Below are 19331 nucleotides of genomic sequence, written 5' to 3'. Positions count from 1 at the left end.
TTTTAAATTTATAATACAATTTCATCATTTTTATTTTTTTAAAAAGTACAATATAATTTATAATACAATTTCATGATTTTTTTAAAAGTACAATATAATTTATGATTTTCATGATTTTTTTTTTAAAGTACAATATAATTTATAATACAATTTCATAATTTTTTTTTTTTTTTTTTTTTTAAACATGACTTTTATTTTTGATTTTAATGTTTGTAACCCCCAGGATATCTCACCCTTTTTAGGGTTAACTCATTACTTGCAATTGCAAATCATTTTGAGAAATAAAGTCAGAATTGCAGGTTATAAATTCTGATTTTTTTTTTTCTCAGAATTGAGAGAGAAACTTGAAATTGTGAGGGGAAAAAAGTCAGAATTGTGAGAAACACTCAAAGACTTTTATCCCACATTTCTGACATTATCTTTGTTTTTTCTCACAATTGCTTATAACTCGCAATAAGTTTATAACTCGCAATTCTTTCCCTCAGAATCCTTTTTGTTTTCCCTCGGAAACAAACTTCCGTACCTATGACAATTGAACATTGTCTTCTAAATAATTTTTTTTTGTAAGCATAATGTTAACTAGATTTCTTTGATTCAAAAGCAATTGTGAGTGTTTGTTTGCTTGCAAATCTCACCGTCTCAAGGCCTGGGTGTTGTGGGTGGTTGCTGGGGTGTTGCTATGGGGTTGTCAGCTGGTTTCTAGGGTGTTGCTAGTATAACTGTTCTGTTGTTGTTGTTCTTCCTCTGTGATGTGTTGAAAATGGTGTGTCTGATCTTAGTAAAGCAGCAACAGACTCTCCTCAACACACACGATTTGATGAATCATTAAAGTTGACATTAACATCTTAAGGCTGGAATACAATGCACTATTTATCGGTACAGAGTCCGAGTCAGTCGGCACATGATGGTCAGTCGGAGTCAGACCGATTTCACATAATTGTGTAGTGTATGATAGACACAGATTTATTTAGGGCCCGAGCACCGATGGTGTGAGGACCCTATTGGAATTGCTCAGCCAAAATTTTCTTCTTCTCCAAAATGAATCACATTTTTGAGGGCCTAAACGTTCTCAAAAACTCATGAAACTTTGCACACGCGTCAGAAGTGGTGAAAATTTACATCTGATATGGGTTTCAGAATTAGGTGTGGCAAAATGGCTCGATAGCGCCACCTACAAAATTTCAATTAAGCGCCCTTCGTGCTACGTTTCACGTACAGTTATGAAATTCGGTAGACAGATGTAACAGCCCAATACCTACAAAAAAGCCCCTGGGTGCAAAGTTTGTAAACCCAACAGGAAGTGAGATATTTTGAATTTTCTCTACAAAATTTTGGCAGTTTTTGCCACTTCCACATGTTGTACTTTAACGAACTCCTCCTAGAGCTTTAATCAGATCAACATCTTATTTGGTCAGTGTAATCTAAAGGCCTTTGAGATGTTAAATTGCGAAGATCTAGAGTTTTCGCTGAAGGGCGTGTTCGTGGCGGCCTGGCAAAGTTCGATGTTTCGCCATGAAACAGGAAGTTGTTGTAACTCGGGCATACAATGTCTGATCTGCCCCAAACTTCACATGTTTTATTAGAGTCCTGACCTGAAGACATCTATATGACAATATTCAGTTACAGTCATAGCGCCACCTGGGGGCAACAGGAAATGACATGTTTTACACTGTGATTAACTCCACATAGAGATTGAACCAGATCAACATCATATATGGCCAGTCTAATCTTAAGGCCTTTGAGATGTTAAATTGCAAAGATCTTGAGTTTTCTTTGAAGGGCGTGTCCGTGGTGACCGACAAAGTCTGATGTTTCGCCATGTAAGGTGAATCACTTTTTTGAGGGCCGAAACATACTCGAAAACTCATGAAACTTTGCAGATACGTCAGAAGTGGTGAAAATTTACGTCTGATATGGGTTTCAGAATTAAGTGTGGCAAAATGGCTCGATAGCGCCACCTAAAAAATTTCAACGAAGTGCCCCTGACACTACGTTTCACGTACAGGTATGAAATTTGGTACATACATCTAACAGCCCAATACTTACAAAAAAGTCTCTTGGAGTGAAATCTGAAAACCAACAGGAAGTGAGATATTTTGAATTTTCTTTGCAAAATTTGGGCAGTTTTTGCCTTTTCCAGGCGTTGTACTTTAATGAACTCCTCCTAGAGCTTTAATCAGATCAACATCATATTTGGTCAGTCTAATCTAAAGGCCTTTGAGACGTTAAATTGCGAAGATCTAGAGTTTTCGTTGAAGGGCGTGTCCGTGGCGGCATAACAAAGTCTGTTGTTCCGCCATGAAAAAGGAAGCCGTTGTAACTCAGGCATACTATGTCTGATCTGCTCCAAACTTCACATGTGTGATAAGAGTCCTGGCCTGAACATATCTATATGTCAATATTCAGTTAGTCATAGCGCCACCTGCTGGCAACAGGAAATGGCATGCTTTACACTGTAATTCCCTCCCAGAACCACATTTCAATATGCCACAAAGTACCAAACATACTAGAAACACGTTAAATCATGCAACACTTGGCTAAGTGCTAATGTATGTGATTAACGCCATGAAACAGGAAGTTGTTGTAACTCAGGCATATGATGTCCGATCTGCTCCAAACTTCACGTGTTTGATAACAGTCCGGGTCTGAACACATCTATATCGCAATATTTGGTTATGGTCAAAGCGCCACCTGTTGGCAGCAGGAAGTGTGGCAATTCGAAATGACTTAATGGCATAATTCTCCTGTATTCATTCGCTTACATGCATGTCGACCACTGTTCTCTGTTTTCCTAAGGCCAACGGGTGGCGGTGAGCCCGGGTGCGAGGGCCCTTTCATCGCTGCTTGCAGCTTTAATTATTTTTTAGATTCAGATTGTGATTCCATCAGATCAGATGATATCAGACATTTGATATTTTGAGCTTATTTTAGAACACATTTTATTTTCATTTGCCATGCATCTCAGAGAAACAAACCGTTTCTGCCCGAGTTAGTGAAATTTTGCTAGTGTGTTATCAGTCTATTTAATGTATGCTGCCCTGTTTTTGTCTGTAACCATTTACTAAGTCGGCAAATGTGTGATGTACAGTGTTTTATAATCTGTTGTGTATTCCAGCCTTTAGTCCTGAAGGTTTCATCACTAACAGAACCAGAACTAGTGATGAGTGACTCTGTAAACAACACTAATTAAGAGGAACTGACTAACCTCATCTGAGCACTGATCACACACTCACACTCACACTCACACACTCACACACACACACACAGAGTCTTATTACCCTAAACAATTAAGCTTCACTGATCTGTATCTCTGACACACAATAGTGTTTACATGGATGGAGGAAATGTGTGTCGAGTGCAAGTGTGAGTTAGCAAGAAAAGTTTATATATTGCACATGAAGCGTGTGTGTGTGTGTTCTCGACACACTGAGTGAGTTTCAGTTTGTGATTCTCTCTCTCTCTCGTCCTCTCCGTAACCCTCCGTCTGCTGGTTAGATCATTTACACAGATGAAAAGTGAATATCCATGAAACATAAACACACACACACACAGTCATTTATTGCTGCTTTGTTGTTGCGTGTGTTTAGACAGACGGACAATACGGGCGACTCCTGATTCAAACAATTGCTGCGATTTCTTCCCGCATGAGGAAACACTCGCTGCTATAATTACCATCAGTTTGACTTTCACACAAAGAGGCGCATTGAGACGCCTTCAGTCGCATTGTTGCATGTTTCTGAAAACATTTAGTACATCAGAGTTCATGTTAATTGTGTAAATTAGTTCAGTCCGTCATTTACATTTAGACTGGGGCTAGTTGTCACACTTGTTATTCAAGTGAATTTCTGTATAGACTACAAAGACTGATACTGACTCCTGTCATGTGGACAGAGCTTCCAAAGCATCCAAAGCCAAAGCTTTCAGTTACTAACACCACTGCAGTTTCAGTGTCCAACAAGTGGAGAGATCCTGAGATAAAGTGATTAAAACGCTCCATGTCGAGTAAAAACACTACTGATGTGAGTGGAGGTGTGTTCGGTTAACCTTCGTATCTCAATGTGATGATATAATGCTGAAAGTTAGTTTAGAGGAACAAAATGCTAGTGAAAACAAGCATCTATGACTTCAAACCTGAGACATTGACCTTGTGAATCCTAAGGCTTTCTCCAGTAGGCCTAAGGCTTTCCAGTTTTGTGCTTTATGAAATAAATGAAGGCAGATTCACAGTTGAAGCTCCACGGTGTGTTTGACTGAACGTTGGAGATGGTCGTATATTTTTGGAAATGAAGAGAAGCGTTTCTCAGTGCGGTTTAAGCTCATAATCTTAATTTAACCCTGAGGCAAATCTCCACAGACGTGGCGGCAAACTTGCAATCGACCGACCGTAACACAGCTGCTTCACACAAACACACACGTTCACACACACACTCTTACTCACACACACACACAAACGGACTAATAAGATGAAGCAGGATCTGTGACACTTGACTGATTCTTCATGTTGGATTCTGAACTGATTCTTTAGATGCAATTAAATAACATGTTTTTATGCAAATAAAAAAACATAATATTTAACATATATATTATATTATATTATATTATATTATATTATATTATATTATATTATATTATATTATAATATACATAAAATGAAACAAAATGCACTGTAAAAAATGCTTCAACTTAAAGTGTTGCCTTTAATTTTAAGTGAAAACTTGAATATTTTAGTTATCTCAAGTTAAATCCGGGAAAGTTACACATTATTATTATTATTATTATTATTATTATTATTATTAATAATAATAATAATAATAATAATAATAATATTAATTTTATTTTTCATTTACTTATTACATTTTTAGGCTTTATTCACTAATAATTTCATGCAATCTGAGTGTTTATGCACAGTAAAATGTCTCACAAATTCTCTACTAGAGCGTGACGACACAGGTGCATGAACACACACATTTGTTCTGACTCTTGTTCTAATGATAGTGAATCTTCAGGATTATTACATTTATTTAAATAATTAATTATTGCATAGTTTTTTTCATTTCTACATAGTTTGTAAGAACACTGAGTTTGTGCTGTCTGCACACAAGATTTTGTGAATTTTGTGTGAACTTGCTTATTAATTATGATTTCTGTGTGGATGACGATGAGTTTGACGATGTAGCGCTTTTTTAATTGCATTTTTTCCCTATCACATGTTCATCATAAATTAGGCATCATTCAAAAGCTTTAAACTCAAAATTTATCCTGTGAAATGCATTTTAGAACTGGACATGGAAACGGTACTTTTAAACCTTTTAGCAGATCAATTTTTGTGATATCAACTTCAAATTTGGAGCACAACTTGGTTAGACAGACAGCTTTGATTTTCTAGCAAATTTTAGACTAAATTATTTGGTATGTTTTTGGTAACACTTTAGTTTAGAGTATAATGCTAATAATAATTGCTTATTAGCATGCATATTACTAGGATATTGGCTGTTTATTAGTACTTTTATAGCACTTTTTAATGCCTTTTTCTTTTTCTGACCATATCCTTTAATCCTACCCAATACCGAAGTTAAGCTTTTTTACGTAAGTTGAATACAGAAGGCAGTCTGGCGGAAGCTAGATATTTTACTTGTTAAATATAGATATTTTTCTTACACAAACGCATCGCTTCACATCAGAAGGCCTTTATTAACCCCTTGGAGCTGTGTGGAGTACGTTTTGCTTTGGATGGAAGTACTTTCTTGAGCTTTATACTCATTGGTCTCGTTCACTGTCATTATAAAGCTCAGATGTGTCAGGGTATTTATTAATATATCTCCGATTGTATTCATCAGAAAGAAGATGGTCATATAGATGGCTTGAGGGTGAATAAAGCTTGGGGTAATTTTCATTTTAAATTGAACTAATCCTTTAACAGCTACCTTACTAATTATTAATAAGCAGTAATTTGGAGTTTGAGGTGCAATTTGTAGTTAATAGTGAGAATTGAACACTAATCTAAAGTGTAACCATATTTTGAATAAAATAATGTTAAGATAATTTTTTTGAAGTGCTTTCACTTCTGCAATAATCCGAGATAAAAAAGAGACCAATTTTAGGTCTGTATTTCAAAATATTCATAAATTACAACCATTTAAGTTCAGATCTGTGCTCAAAAAGACAGGTTAATAATTCATAGTGTCTGAATGTTTCCACTCAAAACTCCAGTCCAATGCTGCTTCACTTTCATTTATGTAGAGTGTGTGTGTGTGTGTCATATCAGGACACAAATGTGTATAATGACATGGGTATAACATGGGTATTACAAGGACAGGGTGACTTATGAGGACATTACCCCATGTCCCCACTTTTCAAAAGGCGTATAAATCATACAGAATGAGTTTTTGTGAGAAAGTAAAAGTGTGCACAGTTTCCTGTGATGGTTAGGTTTAGGGGTAGTGTAGGGCGATAGAAAATACGGTTTGTACAGTATAAAAACCATTACGCCTATGGAATGACCCCACAAACCTGTGTGTGTGTGAGAGAGCGAGAGAGAGCTTTTACAATGTTATTCAATTGTGATGTAAGTTGTGCTTCCTTTTGGTCATGATCCAAGAACCTTCAGTGTCTGAAGCTGACCAGCGAGAGAGAGACGGAGAGAGAGAGACGGGTGGGGGGGGCTCTTATCTCAAGCCTGCAGGCACTTTTTTTACTCTTATCAACATCACCATATTGTACAAGTACATCCTCCTGTCCAGCAGAGAGAGGAAATCTCTCTCTCTCTTTCTGTCTCTAACTCTCTCTCTCTCTCTTGCACACGCTCTCGTCCAATACTAGTTTAGCTCAACTGGTGTCCCACTAGAGCACCATGTCTGTTGGTGATGGGAGGGGGTACGGGCGCATGGGCACATGTGCATCACTTTTACATCAGCGCATGTTCCAGTCGTCTGTCATTCCTGCAGTGAGGTCATCGCTCTGTGTCGCAGCCGCATCTCTAAACTTCACTCAATGCTGGAGAAACTGGTGGAGAACAGCGCTCAGGAACGGGAAGGAAGTGCAAGGAGAGCGAGTGTGTGATCGCTTTGCAGACGGCGTGGACACCGAGACACGTTGACTACAGAGAAAGTGAACACAAACACGGTGAGTGACCAGCGAGATCTCGCGTGCAGCTCTTCATCACGCTTTCTGTTCGATTTGATGCATGGGTCATTCTTTAAACGCACTGCTGACGGTCTGAATAACTTCATAGAGTGTCTTGAATATGAAACAGGGATTTTTTTTTTTGATTGTCCTGGAACTTTTTTGATGATAAGAAAGTTCCTGAAAACTGACATGGACATCAAAGGCTCGACGACAGACACAGACGTTTGGAAGAAATGTCGGAAGAACGCTTGGAAGAAACGTGACCTGTGAAGAGTGAAATATGTGAGGCATCCTGTGAATGACCATCTGGAAACACATGGAGCTTCTTAGAGAGTTTTTGTAGTAAAATCTTCGGTTTATAGACGTCAGGCATTATGAGAAATAGTTCGTTAATCTGGACAGAAAGAGGAACCGAATGTAAGGAATAGCAGTCAATGTTTAAAAGAGGGAAGAACCGTGTATTGAATCACTCCGTGTCTGTGAGGCGTTTCATTGACCATGTCTGTCATATAGCGATCGACCCATCGATCAATCAGTGACTGACGTTAGTACTGATCTCTGGACAGCTGGATGACTCGCAGATGATTTACACATGCATTTGGAAACAACACGGATAGCAGCTGTTCCTGATGATCTCAGAAAGGCAATTAATGACAGATTAGTCGTTTTGGCCGAGAGGCCACGAATGCTGTAAAGTTTTAACAGTGAATCCCTCTTAATGTTTGTCACTCCTGATCTCATAATCGAGCAATGTTTGTTGTTCATTCAGGGCATGTACCTCTTTGTTTTGTTTTTATTTCTTTCAGTGTCAAATAAACGAGTTGAGTTCAGTTCTGTTCACAATGGGATGAAACACTCACAAGTGGAGTGACACCGAATTCACCCACAATGTGAACGCGACTCTTAAGGCCCCATTTATTAATCACCAAGGACTTTTCCAGAAAATCTTGCTCCTGGTGGCAGATGCAAACTTTGTTTTGGCCTGATTTTGTTCACAATTTCAACACACCTCTTCATACTTTATATATCATAATGTGACTTCAGAAGCTCCTGCTTTTGTAAAATCAAACTGCCTGTTTTGTTGTTTCAGGTCCAAACAGATGCGACCTCTACAATGAAAAGAATCTGAGATCATCAGGAGAACTCAACAGTCTCGGGTCATGATGGAGAAAAACGAGTCGCCCGTCTCGCCCTCCTCAGCATCTCCATCTGTCCTCCAGCGTGTCAGTCCTGCTCGCACGGGCTCCCCTGAAGCTAATGTGACTCGTGATGCAGACACAATTGCTGCCACAACTGAATCTGAGGCTACTGGAGCTGAGACGGATCCGACGACACCTCCCCGGCGAAGCCCCCCAGCTGCATCCACAGTCTCCAGCGGCGAGCGCGTGTCCTCATCCTCATCCTCCTCGACGTCCATCCCTCCCAACATCCCGGTCATCAGCCTGGCTCACAGCAAACCCCCCTTGCCCCCTCTCCCCATGCTGGCGGCCCCGCTGACAGCCCTGCACCCCGCACCGACGCTCCCGCATGGCCCTGCAGAGCTGCGGCTGGCCCAACTGTCCTCGATGTCCGGCGCTGGACCCCCCACTGCCCTCCTGCCTCCACCCTTCCTGCAGACGCACCCCTTCATCAGCAGGTGAGACGCTCGGACGGAACCGACAATTATTCTTTAATTCCTTCGTAGTACAACAAGAAAGAGTGACTTAGAGAGATAGTTCACCCAACTCTCACACTCATGTCTTTTCCATATCTTCAGAACACATATGAAGATCTTTCTGATGAAATCTGAGAGCTTTCTGCTACACAACTGGCATTTTGATGCTTCAAAAAGTTCATAAAGAGATCGTAAAAGTAATCCATATGAATTTAACGGCTTAGTCCAAATTTTCTGTTTGCTTGACGTGTGGAAGAACCAATGAGGTTCATTCTCATGTTATGCAGCACGTTTGAGCTTCAGCAAGAGGTTTGTTTACATTCATCAAGCAGGTTCGGTTGAGCTTCTGTTTGTTCACTGATGAATGTTAATATGTGAATAAAAGCCTAAATTAAATCATATAAAGTGATCGAATCTCTTCAGAAAATTTGGAATAAACCACCCAATTCATTAGTTTTACAATCTCTTTATGAACGTTTTGAAGCGTAAAAGTGTCAACGGAGGAACAGAAATCTCAAATTTCATCTTCATTTGTGTTCCGAAGATGAACGAAAGTCTTATAGGTTTGGAACGAAATGAGTTTAATTAATGACAAAATTTTCATTTAGGGGTGAAAAATCCTTTCCCTTTAATTGCTCAACTTAGGTTCCCAATCCTGGTCTTAGAGCATCCACAGCACATTTTAGATGTCTCCCTAATCAAACACACCCGATTCAACTGATCAGCTTGTTAGCAAAGACTCCCAATATCTCAAATGTGTGTGTTAGATAAGAGAGACATCAAAATGTGCAGTGTAGAGGGTACTCCAGAGATGCTACGATGTTGGTTCTGGGTTGTTAGAAGTTTTTCTTCAGCAGTTTTATGGTCCAGCAGGTGAAAGTGGTGCATCTGATCAACAAGACATGTGACTTAATAGCAAAGGTCTTGTTGAGCATCAAAGTAATGAACAAACTCATCTCATGTTCTCTTGTAGACCAGATACTTGCTAATCTTTCACCCCTTTAGTCTCAGTTTTAATCTCTAGTCAGATCTATTTGAGCTGTTTGGCAGTAATGAGGACAGAATGGCAGGCGTCACGTTTGTCCAATCAGCGAAAGAAATTGCTTTTATAGATTTCTTTTCCTCAAGCTCTCTCCTTATTTGCAGTGTTTTCTCCCTTTCCCTCAGCTCTTTCCTCGGACCATCTGGAAGCTTTGGGATCTTCAGTAATGCTCGTGTGAAGAGACGCCCGTCCGCACACTTCGAACTGGATCTCAATGACGGTACATCATTTCATTCATGGATGTTTTTAAACTGTAAAACCCTTCAGCATCGTCATTAATGAACCCGATGCTCCATGTTTCTCACATGTGGTTCTCCTTCAGGTCCTCCTCAGAAGTTGGCTCGGCGCGTCTTCACTAACAGCCGTGAGCGCTGGCGGCAGCAGAACGTAAACGGCGCTTTCTCTGAGCTCCGTAAACTCATCCCGACACACCCGCCCGACAAGAAGCTCAGCAAGAACGAGATACTGCGACTCGCCATGAAGTACATCAACTTCCTCGTCCAGCTGCTGAACGACCAGACGAGCGATCAGGCGTGTAAAAGCACGACGGACGGCGTGGCAGAGGGTCAGGATGGGAGGAAGGACGAAAGCGAGGATTTGGGAAACGGCAGCTCACCGTCTTGCAAAAACAGAGACTCCATGGACTCCATGATGGCGTCGTCTGGCTCCAGCTGCTACGGCGACACGGACAGCGAGGAGAGCTCGGGTCCTCGAACCTGCGGCATTGAGACGAAACATAGCGGGATCACAGAGAAGGTTCAGGAACAGATACTAGCGGTCACAGCAAGCAGTTACCAGCGGTGACCAATACCAACCACAAACTGGAGACAACGTATGGGTGTTCAACCCTCAAATGCGTATAAACTCTTGATGAAAACATTGACCTTTTGTGTGGAATGACAGCGAATTCATTGTTAACTTCATGGCTTGTGTTCCTGGTCCATGTTTCATGTGTCACATAATGCTTCACGTCTGTCACTTCTCCATTTAATTTCCTCTCACTGATATTTCGAGGAGCTGTAACACACAGCCGCTCAGACAGGGAATAAATAGTCTGTGGGTTCTTTGTGTCAGACGGCATCATGCGATCACGGGTACCTCAAACTTCACATTTACCACAGTCTCAAGCACTCTAACTGGATTATTTAATATTGTGTTGATCTTTTGACTCTTTCCTGCAAAATGGAGACTAACGGAGAGCTGTTTAAAGAGCCCGTAGAAGAGCTAATGATGGCAGCTCACAACAATGTTCTCACTCTGATTTCAGTGTGTTCTAGATTCTCTGTCTTAGATGTTTGGATGATGTGAAGCTTTGTTATCCTCCTCAGTTTGCAATTCAACTGATCTTGGTCTGAATAAAATACAGTTTCAGATTTCTCTCTCTCATTTTCACTTCCTAATAAACACAGGAAGTTTTTAGGAATAGTGTAAGATAATGAAGAGCAAAGGATGAGCATTATATGTGTAACTGACCCACAGAGAATGATCGGAAACGTAGTTTTATGGCACAAGCTGGCTAAATTGGTGTTACGTCTGTAACAGAACACAAAATACACAAACACACACTGAACTTTATTCAGATTGAATGCGATTGGCTGGTTTTACATTTCTTCAGAGAGTAAAGTACCATGGCTACCATAGTAAAGAGCCACAGGTGTTTGTCTGTCTGGAAATTGTTTACAAGGTACCTGAGGATACAGTGAGCGCTTTTGGGAATGAAAAATGACAGTTTTTGATCAAGTTTTCAAGGTTAGTGACATCATTTGAGGCTGCTATGTCTTGTTGCTATGTTAATGTCAGTGTAACGTCCAAAACAGTTATCTTGACTAAAGCTGAAATATGTTATGTTGTATGTGATCCACTTGCTCAAAAAGGGTCAAGGATGTGGATCAACACAGGTGTTCACATTTCCTGAACCCTCAGGTCTTTGTACTAGTAAACTTAATTCAAAGCAAAATTTGTTTATTTATCTGACCCCATAGGCAGATTCTTTTAGTTTGTTTTAAGCATAAACTCATTTAATTTTGATACTTTTTTCAGGAAACAAGACTACTTAATATTTTAAGCCATTTTGCTTCTTGATTTAAGAATGTTTCAATATTTGTACTGGAAAACAAATCAAAATACTGAGGAAGAAAAGTATTTGGTTAAAGATTACGATGCATTAATTATTAAAACAAGGATGTGCACTAGTAAATCTTTGGTAACACTTTTTTAACAGTGTCATTGTTACAAATGTTACATGTAGTTACTATAGTAATAACAGTAAATTATGCATAGTTGCATGCAACTAACCCTAAACCAAACCAAACCCTAATCTTACCCCTATAGTAAGTACATGTAGTTACTTAATATTCCTCAATACTTAAATGTATAATTATACTGCTATTTTCCATATATATATATATATATATATATATATATATATATATATATATATATATATATATATATAAATATAAAAAAAAGAATAGTTAATTTTGATTTCATGGCGACTGTAAGCAATGCTTTAAAGAGTCACTTGCTTACTAACACAACTGATGCTGTAAAATGTTTTTGTTTATTTTATTTTTTACTTTATTGCATTGCATCCGCGGCCGATGTTGGGGCTTCGAGTCGTTCTCGAGGGCAGACGTGTCTCTTGCACTTATTGTGTCCCTCGGCCAGTCGTCCGGAGCAGATGGGATGTCCTCTGGCACTTGTGTGATTAGGATTTTCCAAGATTTTTCATCATAGACTGCTGGGACAGGAAAATCATTTTGTTTAAAAAAAAAAAGGCCCGTCCTGTAGCCGGATGCAGTTTATCCATGACAGAATCGTGAGAATCCGAGTGGGATGGAAAAGCTGTGACGCTGTTCAGCCGTGTTGTGCTGTTTTTCCCACTGCAGTTGTGGCAGCGAGTGTGTGTATGTGTGGGGTCAGAGGTCATCTGTGGGTATCTGCTGGGGGTTTGACTGCATCTCGTCTCTCTCGTCGTATCAGGTGTCCAGGAAGCACCTACAGTTGCTGCTGTCTCATCGCCAGCCAACCGACTTCCTGACATGGACCGCGCTGTTATGAAAAGGTGGGAAGAATGAAAAAGTGAAAATCATTCTCCTCATTTCTGCCCATCCGCCAAACACACACACTCACTCCTGTGGACCGCATGGCAGGAAGGGAAACTTGCGTAACGCTTGGTTGAATGACATGCCACAAACGCCCGCGTGGGCCTCAGGACGCCGTGTGTCACATGACGAGACACGCTCACATAGTTCAGGGATACGCAAGGACTTTGCAGCGAGTGTTTCCCGTTTCTCTGCGCTCTAATACCGAGGCCTCTGGGGGGGCAGAGGACTGGTGTGAGACACCGAGATAAAACCCCCTGATGCCCCTGGAGCAGGGCATTATGGGTACCACACCCTCTTGTTGGCACTGCGCTCGGCCACCTGCACGATTTCATCATGCCTGCAGTGGTTGCCGTGGTTACGACATCCCTGATGACACTGAGCACTTCCTCTGGCCAAGGTCACACACATACACACACCCAGTACACTCTGACACAGGGTTACCCAACCGGTGATTCATGACATTCTGACAGAAATGCCAGTTTTTTGTGTAAACTTCAAGAATAATACTCCTTAAGGGGTCATATGATATTGTAAAAGTTCATTATTTTGTTTATTGGATGTCACAGAATAGGTTACCATGTTTTAATGTTCAAAAAACATTATTTTTTCACACACTGTACATTATTGCAGTACCTACAAAGGTTGTCTACAAAAGCCCCTCCTTCTGAAAAGCTCAGAGTGCTCTGATTGGCCAGCTGACCTGGTGCACTGTGATTGGCCAAACTCCTCAAGCATGTGTTGGAAATGTAACACCCCTTGCAATTGTAAACACACAGTTAAAATACACCAGTCAAATGTTTGGACATAGGTGACTGAATTTATGTATTTATGTAACTGAAATGGATGGGCATCAACATTATTGGGATGCAAAGTTTCGAAAGCATCACAGATTGCAGGATGAAGTTGAGAGAATGTCAATCTGTCTGAAGAAACTATAAAGCAAATCTAAAGATTTATTGGAGTTTTTATCTATCAGTTTCTTTTTGATCACTACATAACCCCCCCTTTAAAAGATGCTTATATTATATTTAAAAGATGCTTATATATAAGATGCTTATATTTCTGTTTAATACATATTTTAATCAATATATATGAAGTGTGGTCAGTTGGATTAGGAGAAGTGATGACGTATCACTTGTTCACATTAACAGTTTTATTACAATATAAATATTATTGCATTGTCAGGATGGAACACATCTAGTGATAAATTACAGTGTCGCTTTTTTCTTCTCAAGAAACAAAAAATGTTATTTTTGGTGCACAAATTTATGGTTACAGAAAAGCAAGAAATGCAGTGAACATGTTCTTGTGTTCATGAAGCTGCTGGTGAAGAATCAGCTGAAAACATTTAAACTCAAAACCTAAAAGATGAATATGCAGCACATATATTGAGTTTGTACAGATTTAGCTGACATGATAAAAGAAACCACAAACGTGGGAAAGATTTTACAGTTCACAGAGCATATCAAACTGTCCGTCTATTTCTGGAATCACTCTGTTTTCTGTTTAATGAATCTCCGTCTTCCGACCTCAGTGACCACAGAGCCCACCGCTGCCCCTACAGCGCCCCCTACAGCTCCTGCGAGGAACACGCCCAGCGCCGCTCCAGCCAGAGCCCCCACGGCCAGCAGCTTCGGCACCCGTCTCGCACCCGAGCTCGTCCTCTCCCACATGGAATGGAGCAGTGACGGAGCCGGCGCAGCCGAGACCAGGCAGTTGCTCTTCTCCACTGTGGAAATCACTTCCTCCTCTTCCTCTGTCTCTCTCAAAGCGTCCAGAGTACGAGACGAGTTCTGTCTGTCTCTTCTGATGGTCTTGACCTCCTCCTGATTCTGCTGGTAGAGTGAGCAGCTGTAGAAACTTCCTCCACCTTCCTTCACAGTCTGCTGCACCTTATCCAGCAGCTCCTTCACACCGCTGCTTTGACGTGACTTTGACTGTAGGACGTGATAGCGGTCGCCGCATCTCTGCACCAGCTCCAGCATCTCAGGCCGTCGGGAACTGATGTACGCCTCCACCTCCTCCACGCCTGCCGCTCCCTCCGGCAGCAGCTCTGAGCGTGTGAAGAGGACGATCGTGTGCCGGCGGACGGCGTCAAGTCCGAATGCACCCTCCAGCGCTCTCAGGGCCAGCATCTCGGAGTGAGTGGGCCGGTCGACAGGGACACAGAACAGGAACACGTGAGGGCCCGGAGCCGACAGGGCCACACATGAGGAAATCTGAGCTTTCACCTCCTCAAGAGATCTTTCTGACTGAAACCAGTCCGGTGTATCAACCACAGATACCTGAAGGAGACAGAAATGAGGTTTAAGCACATCAAGCCTCTTCAGCTTCAGAATGTGAAGTCTTTATTTCCAGCAATCAGAGTAAGGACTTAATCGCAGTAATATGTTTACATGACACAAGCAAACCAACAGTGATACTGACCCGTGTGTCCTCCACGAGCGCTCTGGCCTTCACACACTGATGAGCTGCCGCTCTGACATCCTCTCCATGCAGCTCAAACTCCTCACGACCCAGAATGATGTTCCCGGCCGCACTCTTTCCAGAACCACGGCGACCCAGCAGAACCATTCTCAGCTCAGGTATAGAAGAATCGTTCAGAAGATCAGAGGAGGAATATGAGGATGATGGTGATACAGAAGAGAGAGTTTCTAAGTCATCCGAAACCTTCTTAAAACTGTGATGGACTAGAATGAGAAACAAAGCAAATGTATTAGTATCAGGACATGCTCAGCCATAAAACAGGTGAAAAAAATGGGACCTGAACCAGACGATTACAGACTAGAAGATCACAGAGACTCTTTTCATGCCAGACAGGAAGAAAACACTCTAGATGTGAGTCAATGTTATGAACCTACTTGTGTTGGTGAAGCTCTGGCTGTATTGGACTTCTGGCACCTCTATCATCTGACTGAGAATGGCTCCCTCTAGAGTTAAACATGAATACAACATCTCATATATGAGCATCATTTCAAACAAACATTTCTCTAGTCATCAAATTGGCATCAACATATCTTCTTTGCATTAGTTTTTGTGTGACTAGATTGATTAGTTCAGGGATGTCCAGTCCTGCTTCTCGAGGGCCACTTTCGTGCAGACTCCAACAACACACCTGTCTGAAATTTCCAGTGATCCTGAACACCTTGATTAACTGGTTTAAGTGTGTTAAACTGAGACAGGATCTAAACTCTGCTGGAAGGAGCTGGATTGGAAACATCTGGATTAGCTACGTGCATTTGTTCTGGTTTATTTCCTTTATTACCTTTAGTGAGTTTGAAGCTTGGGCTTCTCTCCAGCAGTGTGTGTTGGTTGTGTGTTTCCTCATACTCCCGCTGCTGTGACTGAAGTCCATTGATCAGGTGTCTCTCAATCATTCCACCACTTACTGTTTCCTCTGTGTGTTTGTCAAATGTGTTGATTTGTGTTTGTTTTCCTCTGATGCCTCCATTCCACATTGTGTCTCTTGCTGCACTGAGCTTCATCTCTGTTTTCAACTCCTCCTTGTCCTCTCTGACGTCTTTCCCACGTGTCTCCTCATCTCTGAGCAGGTGAAATCCTCCGTTCCTCTGTATCATCTGCTCCACCTGTGACACAAGAAACTAGGTAAACATGTCTCAAAATCATAAAATTTGTACTTTGACATAAAACATTATCCCATCCATTACAGTGTGACCTCTAAGATCATCTAAGATGAGTCCTTTCTTTTATTTCACCATCAAACATGTTACTGTCTAGATATAAATGTGTTCAACACACAACGTAAATGTGTTCAAGAACATATTTTCATGGTCTTGTCATGGACCCAGGCGCATTTGGACTTGGCCTTGACTTGAAACTGATCAATGGAGAGTCCACTTTCAAATACTAAAACACTGCAGATATGTTTTGTGGTCTGTGCCGACTTGTGCATATGATCCGCTCTGTTCTATCTTGTCTATGCAGCATTGCTGCAAAACTAGACTTCATTCACCCCAAAGCAGGAGAGTCCAAACCTGCTCCTGGAGGGTCACTGTCCTGCAGAGTTCAGCTCCAATCCTAATGAAACCCATCTGAACCAGCTAATCTGACTTCAGACTAAATAGAAACTTTGAGTGACTTGGAGCTAAACTTTGCAGGACAGTGTCCCCCCAGGAGCAGGATTTGACACTCACGCCCCAAAGGAAAGCATATTTACACTGTCTGAATCATTCAGACCCTCTTTCGATCTCTGTCTTGACCAAGACACAACCTACTCTGGTCTCGGCCTGGACCCGGACTTGAATGAACTGGTCTCAACTATGACACTGCCATGATAAAATCTGTTCTATCTTTACCCACATTTTGCTGCTTTCAGTTTTGATTGTATTGCCCCAGCAAATGCATCTGATCTGAGTGCTGGTAAAGGATAGTGTGGTCAGTCAGTCAGTCCTAAAGATCAGAACTGAAAACTAAATCAGAATAGACCAGAGCTGCACTTCCAAAAGCACTGTAAGCACAAGTAAATTGTAAAGACCATTCGTGGCAATGGTTTCTACTATGTACTTAGGCCACAGTTCCTCAAATCCGGTTCTGGAGGGCCACTGTCCTCTAAAGTTTAGCTCAAACCCTGATCAAACTCAACTAATTGTAATTTTATAGCAAATCTGAAGATCTTGATTAGCTTGGTAAGGTGTCTTTTGATTGGGGTTGAAGCTAAACTCTGTAGGGCAGTGACCCTCCAGGGCCGGATTTGAGGTACCCTGACATAGGCTTACAATGCTTTTGCGAAGCGCAGCCCAGGGGTGTCCAATCCTGCTTCTTGAGGGCCACGTTCATGCAAGAGTTTGGCTCCAACACACCTGCCTGGAAGTAATGATCCTAGAGACCTTGATTAGCTGGTTCAGGTGTGTTTAATAAGTGCAAGAACTAAACTCTGCTCTTGCTCTTTAGGAGCAGGACTGGACACCCTTGGAAGAGACCACAATCAACCATAGATGGCCAATCAGCTTTCAGTCAGACACCTGTAGCCCCACCTCCAGCACCTCACCTTCTCCAGTAGAGTGATGACCTGCTGCCTGTCGTCTGGTCTGCGGTTATTGATCACATGGCAGCGGCCATGACACCTCCTCACCACCTCCTGCAGCCCCTCCTCCTTCCTGAGGTAGTCATCTAGACTGCGGCTCATCAGGTAATCTCCACAAGTGAGCAGCACTAGTGTGTGACCCAGCACCGACTGCCCAAACATGCGCTCCAGCTGATCTGGGATGCGCCGCTCCATCTCTGTAAACTCCCCGATGGGAATGAGAAAGAGGAAGATGAAGGGTCCGGATGCACTCAAGCTGAGGGACCGCCGGGTCTCCTCCTGGATGTCAGCCTCCAACTCCTTGCCCCGCCAGTACCAGCGAGGGGTTTCCGCAATGCTCAGCCTCCGGCCCTCTGACAGTCCTCGCCGTATCTGACTCACACGTGTAGAGGCCAGGGGTTCCAGACCCGAACTCTGACCCAGCAGGGTGTCTGTTGTCAGGGTCTTTCCACAGCCGATGCTGCCAACCAAAACCAAACACAGCTCAGAGAGGGAGCCCCGAGGACCGATACCCCGCTCCACAGAAACTGAAAGACAGAGACAGAACAAAAATCATTCTCATTCATCCCTCCCACAGCTGCTCACTCCCATACGACCATATTTTCTTATGGGTGCTCTACGCATTGGTTTGAGCCAATCACTTGATGTCAAGTGACTATTGACTATTGGATGTGGTAAAATTACATCAAGGCAACACTTATTAATTGATAACATCACAAGAACACAGTGTCAAAGTTTTAGTAGTGATGTCACTGACAGCAGACGGGAAACATAAGAGCATCACACACTTTAAGAACCTCCAGAAACAATCAGACACTGATAAAACATCCACTAGAAGACGAGGAAATATTAGTGACATTGTACATTTTATGAAGGTTCAGAATCTCACCTCAAGTTTCAGACTCTATTTTTAGGTTTAAGTGATTAATATCTTTTGTTGAATCTAAGTCCTCAGACATGCCCACATATGAGACACCTGTCAGTCCAGTTACACGACATTCAGCAGAACACACACGCACACTCACGCATTAGTAATAGAAAATATGAATTAAATAGATAATTAATCTAGTGTGTTTCTCCTCAATGTCATAAAATATTTTAAAAACATTTAATAAAGTTATTCATTTAATGAAATTAGTCATTTTAAATCCCTCACTGTACTGCAGGGTAACATGAACATAAGAGAAAGAATGTGAATTTACAGTCTTACCCTGATTAGAGAAATCCATATGTGTGTGTGTGTGTCAGGTAGGTCAGTGTAGTCTCTTAATCTCTCTCTCTCCTGATCTTGGTATGAAGAGTCTCCCTGTGTCTTCTCTCATGTCCCTTCAGAGATGCGCCACACCCCTGATCTCCTCA

General features: G+C 41.7%; 2 protein-coding genes and 1 long non-coding RNA gene across 3 annotated transcripts; 2 read left to right on the top strand and 1 right to left on the bottom strand.

Moving 5' to 3' along the window:
* Positions 1-6568: 6568 nt before the first annotated feature.
* On the top strand, positions 6569-11197 carry lyl1 (LYL1 basic helix-loop-helix family member). Its single transcript, XM_048200872.1, has 4 exons — positions 6569-7122; positions 8216-8761; positions 9947-10041; positions 10144-11197. Exons 2-4 carry the CDS (start codon positions 8286-8288, stop codon positions 10623-10625), a joined length of 1053 nt encoding a protein of 350 aa, XP_048056829.1. The 5' UTR covers positions 6569-7122; positions 8216-8285; the 3' UTR covers positions 10626-11197.
* Positions 11198-14066: 2869 nt separating this feature from the next.
* LOC125274454 (GTPase IMAP family member 8) lies at positions 14067-19331 on the bottom strand. Its single transcript, XM_048200871.1, has 6 exons — positions 19183-19331; positions 17937-18499; positions 16194-16515; positions 15790-15858; positions 15356-15618; positions 14067-15213 (listed from the first exon to the last, which is right to left on the bottom strand). The coding sequence occupies exons 1-6, from the start codon at positions 19199-19201 to the stop codon at positions 14419-14421; spliced, it is 2031 nt and encodes a 676-aa protein (XP_048056828.1). The 5' UTR covers positions 19202-19331; the 3' UTR covers positions 14067-14418.
* LOC125274455 lies at positions 16060-17964 on the top strand. The gene is made up of 3 exons (XR_007186251.1): positions 16060-16198; positions 16480-16534; positions 17840-17964. It is a non-coding gene; the product is annotated as an uncharacterized LOC125274455 (long non-coding RNA).

The sequence above is a fragment of the Megalobrama amblycephala genome, linkage group LG8 (genome assembly GCF_018812025.1).
Source record: "Megalobrama amblycephala isolate DHTTF-2021 linkage group LG8, ASM1881202v1, whole genome shotgun sequence".
NCBI lineage: Eukaryota > Metazoa > Chordata > Actinopteri > Cypriniformes > Xenocyprididae > Megalobrama > Megalobrama amblycephala.
The sequence above is the reverse complement of the archived record's forward strand: the minus strand, read 5'-3'. Positions and strand labels throughout refer to the sequence as shown.